This window comes from Mercurialis annua, linkage group LG8, assembly GCF_937616625.2.
Source record: "Mercurialis annua linkage group LG8, ddMerAnnu1.2, whole genome shotgun sequence".
NCBI lineage: Eukaryota > Viridiplantae > Streptophyta > Magnoliopsida > Malpighiales > Euphorbiaceae > Mercurialis > Mercurialis annua.
Window position 1 is genome coordinate 30768798 of NC_065577.1, and position 11485 is coordinate 30780282.

At 41.7% G+C, this 11485-nt stretch overlaps 1 protein-coding gene across 1 annotated transcript; it reads right to left on the reverse strand.

Annotated features, from left to right (window-relative positions):
* Positions 1-2750: 2750 nt before the first annotated feature.
* On the reverse strand, positions 2751-4055 carry LOC126661874 (BAHD acyltransferase BIA1-like). Its single transcript, XM_050355754.1, has one exon. The coding sequence runs from the start codon at positions 4053-4055 to the stop codon at positions 2751-2753; it is 1305 nt and encodes a 434-aa protein (XP_050211711.1).
* Between the last annotated feature and the right edge of the window lie 7430 nt (positions 4056-11485).

Sequence of the window (11485 nt, forward strand, 5' to 3'; positions counted from 1 at the left end):
TTAAGTCAGAGAGGGTTTTTTGGTAGGTAAATGAGTGTAAGAGTATTTAAGTCTGATTTGTGCTTACCCTTCTCAGCATTCGGTGGCTTCCTTTTATAATGAGTTTAAGGCGGTGGTTATCTGGTAAATCGTGGGTTTGTCCCACGATTATTGATAATGGTGAAGGCACGTTCCCGATTATCCCGGGTAGTGGGTGTCAGGGAACAGAGTGGATGAGGTCGCCTAGATGGCAGACCTGGATGAGTCCGCCCGAGACAGACATGGGCGATGGGAGATTTGGAGACTCGTTGGGCGAGCCTAGCATTTAGGCGATGCCTGGAGTTCTGATATTATTAGGGCGGTATCAGAATGGATTTTTGTTATTGTGACAGGAGAAGCATACAGCGAACGTCATGGACAGAACGAAATCCGGGACGAAAGTTTATGACATGCGAGATGGGAGATTGCAGCTATTTTAGATGGAACGATGAAGCCATGTGCGAAAGAACTAATCGGATTATACCTGGTTTACTAAGAAAGATTGGAAGTTTAGAAGCTGAAGTTGCAAGAAGCTGGAAAAGGGAAAAATTCTTATGGGCGTGGGCAATATTTTCAATTGTAATTCTTATATTTAAGTGAATTGAATGTTGTAAGTTGATGTAGGATCTGTATTGTTGTTTGGTAGTTTGTGAGGTTTGTAAAATGGATGGCACTTTGTAGTATTTTGAGTTGATGAAATGAATGTTTTTAATGCTTTTAATGAAGATGTTAACTTTGTGCCAATATATTTTGTAGTGAATGTGTTTGATGAAATGCCTGAAGGCTTTACTTTCTGTTTCCTGTGAAGCATAAATTTGAAAAGGACATGAAGCCCTAACACATTTAGCCCTTACTTCCTTCTGTGTGTTTCTCACAAGCTTAAGTTCCCTTCTCTCTTGAATTGAAAATCTCACAAGAGCTTCTTTAAACTGATCTGGTCCAGTTAGTTTCATACCCAGAGAAAAAGACAATTTCTCTGCCTTACTTTTGAACAATGGATGTCTGGATCTTCTCCTTTGTGCATGATCACCATCTTCTTCATCTGTTGTGACTGGACTATAACATTCTTCCTCTTCCTCTGAATCCCAGTAATCAGTACCACTCCCATCTTCCTCTAGCTCTTGCTCTGTTGCTTTAACTGAAGGTCCTGCTCCTGCCTCTTCATTGTTTTTGTATGCTTTGATTTTATCTGCTAGCTGCTTCTTTTTCTCCTTGAATTCCCTCAAACTAGCTCTAGATTCTACCAACTCATCATCAGAGGACATATAAGGACAGTCCAGAATTTCCTCATCAGAAGGCTCTTCTTCATCAGCTGCAATTCCATTACCTTCAGTAGCTTCAGTTCCACCACCTTCACCAGTTGCATTTACCTCTGTAGCTGCAACCCCTTCCCTTTCACTCCTACCTTTTTGTGGTCCATTACTGCTATCATTAATATGTCCAACCCCCACATCTGTAAGCCTTATCTCATCTGCCTCTATTAACTCAATGTTAATGTCATTTATACCCTCAGTTGTAGAGACATTCCCTAAACTGCCCTCAACAGTTTCTGCATAATGCTCAGTGTACACCTCTACTAAATTATGCTCTAGTAATAACTTCACCAAGTCTGAAATTGACCACTCAGTTAACAGTCTCAACCCATGTGCCAAAGATTTTCCTGGGTATCTAAAGTGAATCTTGCTAATTTGTCTATTTCCTAGCAAGTTCTGTGTGATATTAGTAAACCCCGAAAAAGTAAAATTCTCTACATCAACATCCACATGCCACAATCTTCCCCCATCATAAACCTTTTGAATGCCTCGTAAGTCTCCAATAAAATAACCCCCCAATATAAAAATGACAATATATCCTCTGCCACTAACAAATATAAAAATACTTCAAGAAATAATAAAAAAATCCCATGTGAAACCAGAGGTCTACAATTTTATAATGGGTTTGAAGAATCATGAAAGAATAAAGAAAAAAGATATGTCAAATAACCAAAAAACTGACAGAAATGTACATACCTTGTCATTGTATGGTGAAAATCATCAAGATATTTGCTCCAGATGGGTAAATCAAATCCCTTTTCCAATCTTGATAATTTGTTGCTCTTGATTTCACTCTTGTTCTTCGCACAAAATCACTGTAATTTTATCCCTAATTTTAACCTAAATTTTAACCTTCAAATAACTCAGTCCCGTTTTCACTGATGAAGGGCAACGTTTGTCATTTTTTTGGTCACGTGATTGTCACATATGTCCATTTCATTTTTATAAATAACAAAATTCCATGTCATTGTTATTATCCTCTGTCTTTCAGCCATGCCATACTCCAGGTCACCATTTCTGTCAGAAACCGGACATAACAACCAACTTGTAAAGGTTTTTAACAAGTTCACTTGTTCGTTATAAATTTTTGTTCAAACACTAAAATGTAATTTTTAAAAAAGTTGAGACACCAAAAATATATTAAATTCTATAATAAATGAATGGTTCATAAACTTACGTGACGAACTAGATTCATGAAAGTATTTTTTTCAAAGAAGATTTGTGCATTAATCCTTCACACCTCCCCGAAAAGGAGGGTTGACCAATCATCCTCGACCGTACTGGTGAATTGCCGTTTGTTAAAATTGAAGTTGGATTACAATGACATTTAAAAAATTGGTAATCAGTGCCGATTGATAAGATTGATATATTATTTAAAAAGCAAAATAAAGAAACACACTGTGTCATGCATATAGATAATTAAAAAGAAACACTAGGGTTGACTTGCGCAAATTGAAGAAGCTCTTCATTGGTTTCAAACAACGCCATGTGATCTTCATCCAGAGTAAACCACGCTTCCATTCCCTCACCGTCTCTTCTATCCATTAGAACAGCACTATTTCTCAATGGGAAATTAGCCATGCAAACCCATACTGGTCTCCCCCATCCCAAATCACTATCATATACTTCAAATTTACACCAGCTGCTGCAAACATACAGCTCTATGCCAGGAGTAATCGCTAGGTTCCCGTAGTCCTCAAGTTTCTCAACAATATTTGCCAAGGCTCCCTCTCCTTGAAACTTTTTCAAATAGTTTTCTCCAAAAATATCCTTCTCTTTTCTTATTCTACTCACAGCCTCTTGCAATAGTTCTAGCTCAGACTCTCCATTCTCCATATTGACAGTCATGGCCCAAGAAAACTGGCCTGCGGAATTGTCTGGTAAAGGCGGTAGGAACCTTTTACGCATATTCACAGCAAGAGAACAATTTGATGCCCTAAAGAAGCCGAATTTTGATCGCATCGAAGCCGCAGCGGCTGTCCATAGAAGCCCTGAAATGGCTTCTACCTTGGTCGGGTCTGGCACGGCTGCACTGGCGGCTTTAGCCTTTAAAGCAGCGATCTTCAACGGAGTAAAGAGAATTCTTCTGGTGGTACAATTGGGCTGCATTGGTTGAATTTGTAGGATGCTTGGGATTGAGATTGGCGTTGGTGGGAAAAGAGAAGCACCATTGAACACAGGGCTGACCATATTGGCTAAGCTATTGGACGTTACAGCAGACCAGCACTTGAGGAAACTACTCAGCGTCGACACGTCGGTTATCTTGTGTGACATGTTAATCCCAACTGCCAAGCCACCGCAATCAAACAAAGTAGCTTGGACAAGTAACAAACTGTCTCTCTCTGCTTCATCAGAAAATATAGAACCAGGCAGGAACTGGCTTAAGAGATCTAACTCGTCAGGATTCTTCAGAATGTCCGAAAGCGGACAGTTGATTCGAGCCTCGATAAACTCAGCTCCTTGATCCTCACACGCTACATAGGCGTTGCCTTTGATTCGGCCTGCAAGAGGGTAAAACCGGCTTAAGGTTTCGGAAAATGATTTCTTTAGGTTCGCAGCTTTTTCAGAAGCATTGGCATGGTAGAAGAGAATTAAAGGTATATAAAGAAATGGAGAGAATTGTTCAACAAGGGAGAGGTTAAGGATTCTGAGATGAATCGGAGTTGGACAAGATGGTTTGATTGTTTCTCTATGTGTGATCTCTACTTTTTTTTGCATAGCCATTGATGTTCATTAGCTGTGGTACAAGATCTAAATCATGTTACCTTATATAGATTTCAAACCAAGGGACTCAATTATTGCAAAAAATAAAATAAAAGAATACTAAAGCCAAAAAGTTATATACATCCACAAACTTTTAATTATTTTATCAAATTAATGCTTAAAAAAATTAAATTAGAGTTACATGCTGGGAAATAGGTTTATATTTAGTGTTGGATGTATTTATTTTACTTTGTAAATTAAAAGGATTAAAATGTTCAAATAATTTTTAAAAATATATATAAAAACATGATCAAGTAAATATAAAAAAATTTATTTTATTAAGAAAAAGGAATACTCAAACCTACAACTTGTAATTACTAAATAGCGTTACATTTTTGTCAATATACTAGACGTGCAGACATTTAAATAAGCTTATGCTTTTTATTAGAGATCGACACATAAAAATTTAAGACATATTTTCTCTAAAAAAACTCCACCTTTTATCCCTAATTCCTTTGCACCTTCCAAATTTCTACCTTTCGTCTTTCAATTGCACCTTTAAAATATTAAATTAATCTCATTTCACTGATAAACAAAATTCAAATCAATATTTTATATTTTAACCCATATTCTAAATAGTTCTAAATGTTAAAAGTTTACTAATAAAACCATTTTTCCTAAAAAATATTTCAAAAATGACTAAATTTCACATCCATTTTTATTTAATTTTTCCGTTTTAGTTCCGCAAAATTAATTAAATTAAATCTTTTAATAAAATATTTAGCGAGTCTCAACAAAAAACAATTAACGAAAATCGGAGAGTTTTCCAAAAAAGAACAACTCATATTTGGACTGTTAAGAACAATCCGAAGAACATCCCAAAGATGTTCTTTCTTGAGAGGAACATCCACTACCAGAAAAAAATTTCGACTGTTGGTTGGTGGTGGTATTTTTTTACAAATTTAAAAGATATTTTGATTCTATCCAAAATCGTAGGATACCGAACTTTTTTAATTAGATTTAAATTAATAATAATTGTAGACACCTATTTTTTTAACAGGTAAAAAGTGATAAGGGATTGAAGCGTCCAATAATAATTTCTAGAGAAATCCGTCCGGCTGACGAGCTACTGATTTACTTGCTGGAATCTAAGCAGGCGTAGTTTGTGCATAGTTGCAAATTTGGAGGATTAAAACGTAATAAGCCGCAAATAGCCTATAAAAATCCAAATAAATTGCAGTCTAAGTTTAGAAATGGGATTAATTGCAATATCTTAGAATTTTATGGGCTAATTTGCAAGTTTTACGGACTAAAATTGACCATATCCAAATTTTTAGGGTCTTAGTAGCCTTTTTGACACTTTTAGACACCTAAATTGACTTTTAACACCTTTTTAACTAGCTAGATAGTCCAAATCCGAAAATTAAAAATAAAATTCTAAGGTAAATAATTAAAGAGAAAATTAGACATACCACTTATTTTTAGAAAATAATTCTAAAAATACGTGGCCTTCTATTTGTTTGCATCTAAAACTTATTGTTTACTATGCCACGTACTAACGCGTGTTTTTCTCCTTTTTGTTGCATTCAACACTTTTCTTTTCTTTTTTCTTTTTTTTTCTTGTAATCTTTCTCTACTTTGAAGCTCATCTTCTTCTCCGACAATCGAATGTCCTCTACTGCCAATAAACCGGTAGAAATTCTTCATACTATCTTTCAATTAATTTAAATGATGTAAATTTCTTTTTTTAGGGTACACTAACATGTCGTTACCGGAGGATCGGTTTCGGCTAGCTTTTCCAGACTGGTGTGTTTTTGTTCTATAAGTGTAATAAAACGGTGTTATGTATCAGAAATAGAGAGCTTGTGAACTAAGAGGTTGATTGTTTGATTGGCGGTGAAAATGGTCCGACATTAATATTATTGGCTATGGAATGGTGGGGAATGCATCGGAGGCGTTTGAAGAAGAGAAGTCCATTTGAGAAATTTAATAATTCGGGGTTGAAGTATTTGTTAGTTTTGGATGAAGTTACATTTGTGATATGAAGGTATAACAACAACAGCGCCGATTGGTGAAATGAAACAGCGACGGTGCTTGTTGTTTCTCCGGCATATTTATCTTTTGAAAAGAATGTTTGTTTGAAATTTAATGAATATAAGAGCAAAGATCTGATTTCATTTTTATAGTTTATGTGGCGCATTTAATGTGTTTGATAAAAGGCCTAACAAATGGTGACTCTTTCTTTTTATCCTTTCTTTCTTTCACTTATGATTAGTTTTTGTTTAAATACAGGTGGTTAGTGCTTTTGGTATGGCTCATCATGATGAAGATGATAAGAATAAGGTCGCCGGTCATGAGCATCACACTACTACTTATAAGGAAACTAAGTTTTAATTATGAAATGGACCTAAACTTGTTTACTATGTTTTAGTTCCTTGTTAATGCATGGTTTTTCTTGTTTATGAGACCTATGGCCACAGAGACGGATGTAAGGTAGGGCCAGGTTGGGCCTGGGGCCTACATCACATTAAGAAAAATATATTACTAATCTAATATCCTAGGTTTATGGTTAATAAGAGAAAATTACCCAGATTACTAGATTAGACCATTTTATTTTGAATTTTACTGGAGCAAAAGTTCATTTTGAATTTGTTTACACCGGCCCAAAATAATTACCGGATAGAACTTCATGTAGGTTTATCAGGGATTAAGGCCCAACGGAAAGCCTGTTTATTATTGCTTTTTTCTGTTTTATAGGAATTTGTAACTCATTAGGAGTGATTCTCTATTAGAGTTTTAGTCTTAGTTGAATTAGGAGTCTCGATTGTGAGGAGCTATAAATAGCTCAGAGCTTCATTATTTTTGTATTAATAAATCAATCAATCAAAAACCAAGCCCAGTGCTTTTTATCTCGCAATCTCCGGATTGTTTTAATTTAGGAGTAGTTTTCGGTATTAATCTCGCCTGAGTTCTTAACTCCCAGATTATTACTTCTTAAATCACGTGGTTAAGTGTCTTTAACCAAACAAGCCCTGTGAATATCTACATAGGTTCGTTAAAGTATCAAACCTCAAACCGATCATAATTCAAAGATTCGAGTCCGGAATATTTCCAGGCGAACATCTTTTGGCGACTCCACTGGGGACCAGTTTATGGTTAGCACAAAAACGGACTTTAAGGACGATTCCAGGCACGCTCGGTCCATACGCCGACAACAACGGAAGGAAGGTGACATAGTAGACGAATCAGATTCGGATAGATCAGAAACCATGGCCAAGGACAAACAGGTGAACCAATCAAGCAAGGTGCCGAATACAACGGATACCGAGGGAAACCTACCTAAGGACAAGGTCGACGACGCGACCGATGACATGATAGACTACTCACGCCAGCTTCCTCCCTCTCGCCCTTCTTTATCATAGGCCGATTTCTCGGCCATGAGGGGCGAGATAGCGCAGGAGAACAAGCAAATGTTCGACGGTGCTATGCATCAGATGTCCGAAGTAATGAGGAACATCATGGCCGACCAAACGTCGGTCCAAAGGCAGATCCAAGGGAACTTAGACGGCCTCAACAAGGCAATGGAAAACCTAGGGCGATTATTTTCTGGGCAATCCGCGGCCGACCAAGGGTACAGGAGGGCCGAACAGAACCAAACACCGAGCCGTTTTGGTCAACCAGGTGGTTCGGCCGAACAACAACCCAGCAAGATGGGGTATACATATGGTTCCGTTAAGCTCTTAACGAGGAACGAGGCCGAGTTCTCAGGAAGGGCCGATCACCCGGGGGCAAGCTCGTCCAACCCACAAGGCGAAGCTAGACAACAAGGGGGAGCTACTGGAACCAACACCCAGGAGCCCAACACGGGCGAACGATCGTACTCCGAGGGAGGCGATCCAAATATATACAATCAAGGGCAACTCGTGGACATGCTAGAGAGGCTCGGGGTGGACCTGCGACCTATGCCTCGCCCATCGTACATGAAACCGTATCCGGACTGGATCGACAAGTTATATCCTTTCCCAAGGGGGTATAAAGTGCCGGAGTTTAGTTTGTTTTCGGGCGAGGAGAAGGGCCAATCTACGGTTGAACATGTCGCCCGGTTTTCAGCCCAATGCGGCGAAGCAGCCGCTCACGATTTCTGGAAGCTCCGGCTTTTCGCCAGCTTTTTGACAAAAATGGCGTTTACGTGGTACTCTAGATTGTCGCCCAATTCGGTGGACACATGGAAGGACCTCGAAATCCTCTTCCATGAAGAGTTTTACAGGGCACCACCTGATGTCACCCTGGCCGACCTCGCCCGAATCTCACAGCTACCAAGCGAATCGGCAGAGAAGTATATCGGCCGATTTAGAAATCTCAGGACTAGGTGCTCCACCAAAATGTCAGAGGCCGATTGCGTACCTATGGTGGTAAGAGGAATGAGTTTCGCCATGAGGGAGCACTTCGAGGGCCATAGGTTTCAGGACTTGTTCGAGCTAACGAACAGGGTGACGAGCTACGAAAGACTCCTCCAGGAGAAAGAACAGAGGAGAGGCGCATCTAAAGGGACCTATTACAAAGACCAGCTCGACGTGGCCGTGGTGTCCGATAGCGAGGATAGTGGTTCCGAAGATGAAGTCAACATGGCCGAATTTTTGGGAACAAAACCCCTGGAATGTTCGGCCTTGCGATAGCCTGGCTTTGTTAAAAGAAATAAAACCGCGGTGGTACAGAAAGAGTATTCGTTCGACCTGACTAAAGCCGACGACATATTCTATGCCCTGTTGAAGGATGGGCAGATCGCCTTAAGCGAAGGTCATGCGATTCCACCGTCGGAGGAGCTGGTCGGTAAGGATTATTGCAAGTACCACAATTCCTGGAGGCACAGCACGAACAATTGCGTAAATTTCAGAAACGTGATCCAGAAGGCGATTAACGAAGGGAAACTTCTGTTCCCGACAAAGAAAGAGGCCGATGCTAAATACGTGTCTATTAACACAGTTCGGCCTCACTTTGATAGCTACCTAGAGCAAGGGCAGATACAAAGCAAGTGGAACCCTAGAAGGCCCAAGCCGAGAGTAGAGACTGACGGTTCAAAGTGGCGAGGAGAAAAAGGGCGACCTCAGCAACAGAAGAGGAAGCGATACAGCTCGCCCACTGCAGATATGACTTGCCCATCATGCAGTACGTGTTTTAAGGTCAAAGGAGGCGAGAACACGAGGAAGCATCCCAAGACCTTTAAACCGAGATCGCCCACAGAGCAGTGGCAGAGGCATGAGCCACAGCGGAGGCCTACCACTAATGTATTCAAGAGGATATTTCGGCCAACGGAGGAGACCCCTCGTATGATGAAAACCCAGAAGAGGCGAATGCAAAGGCTGCGACAAGAGTCGCGGGCGAATCACGGGGCAGAATCGGCTCCCAGAGAGCAGCACGGAAATAGGCCAATAGCCGAGAGACTGGGGGCAAGGAACCAGACCGATGCGGATGCCAAATCACCTGATAGGCGAAATGCCAAGGTAAGGAAGGTATGGATGCCGAAGAGCGAAAAACAAGCGGCCGATGTGTCCGTTACGGCAGTAGTTCACGAGGATGACGAAGATTCCAGCGGCCGATCGTCCTACAAGGACGTACTCGTATCGCACCATGGTGGCCAGCTTAAAGCAAGATTGCCCAAAGACCGCGAAGTCGTCGTCTCGCACAAGAAGGGCGTGTTGAAAGCCTGGGTTCCGGTGGTAAGGGACGAATACGGAGTAAAAGTGGTCACGCTCCCCAACTCATACAGAAGTAAACCGGGGCAGAAGGCAACGTTGGAAGGCGATGTAATCGTACCGGAAGGAGATAACGCCGATAATACCGCGGTAGTATCCCTTAGCAAACCTCCAACAAGGATGACTAGGCACATTCGACCACTGTACATTAAGGCCGATTTGAACGGGGTATCGACTAACAGAGTCCTCATCGATAACGGGGCTGGTGTCAACATACTACCGGCTAAAATGCTTAAAAAACTGGGCATAACGCAGGATCAGCTTGACCCGACCGATGTTTACATGACTGACTTCGCGGGAGGCGAGACGCCGGCTGAAGGGTACATCACCCTCCGAATCAAGGTAGGGCGAGTAGAAACCGAAGAAGGGTTTTTCGTGGTCAACGCCCGGAGCAACTACAACATTTTGCTCGGCCGCGATTGGATACACTCCAACATGTGTATACCGTCGACTATGCATCAAATGCTCTTCATATGGCGAGATGACGGCGAGGCTGAAGTTGTGCAGGGTGACCCCAACCCCTTCGGCGAGGACCATAACATACTCGAAGCACGTTTATACGATGAAGAGGTGCGCAACATACAATCCCTTAGTTCGAAAGGAGAGACGAGCGTTCCTTGCTTGCTTGTTAACTCAGATCGGCCGGTATCAGTGACCCTCGGGGGCAAAGGCCGATCCACCATCCTCAAAGATTCAAAATGATAGCACGACATAAAGAGTTGAGGGAGAAAATTAGGCTGTTAACCTCGCTGTATGATATTACATCGGCCGAATGCATCTATGAGGACCAAGTTCAAGACCCAACAGGATCGTTGCGGATTGGGGACATACGATTAGCAACCGGGAAGTTGGAAGATGACCCCGCCAAGGTACAGGACGACCTCCTCGAAATCAATCTGGGGACAGATGAATCGCCTAAGCCCATATATATCAACGCAGGACTGGACGAAGGGTTCAGAGATCAACTGGTCGCCTTACTCATTGAGTTCCGCGACTGTTTTTCCTGGGCGTATGATGAAATGTCGGGCCTTGATCCTGATATCGCCGAACATAAGCTTCCATTAAAGAGTGGGTTTCGGCCATTTCGGCAACCTCCCCGGCGAATGTCCAGGGAAGTAGATACTCTCATCCAGGATGAGATTAAGCGATTGGAAGACGCCAAGTTTATTCGGGAAGCCCAGTACACCGAATGGCTCTCTAACATCGTACCAGTGATGAAGAAAAACGGGAAGCTACTAGTATGCGTCGATTTTCGGAACCTCAACCTGGCCACACTCAAGGACGAATACCCGATGCCTGTGGCCGATATGCTAATCGACAGGGCAGCTGGACACACGATACTCAGTTTCCTCGATGCGCACTCTGGGTACAACCAAGTTCCAATCAACAAGGAAGACATCTCCAAAACGGCTTTTAGATGCCCCGGGCCGATCGGAGCGTACGAATGGGTCGTGATGCCTTTTGGCTTGAAAAACGCGGGGGCAACATATCAGAGGGCGATGAACAAGATGTTCAGAGGCCTTGACTGCCTTGAGGTCTACATCGACGATGTCGTAATCAAGTCAAATACCGGCGAAGTTCATCTGGCCGATCTCCGGAAAGGTTTCGAGCGTATACGACGCAATGGGTTAAAGATGAACCCTCTAAAATGCGCATTCGGCGTTTCGGCTGGAAACTTCTTGGGTTTCTTGGTTCACC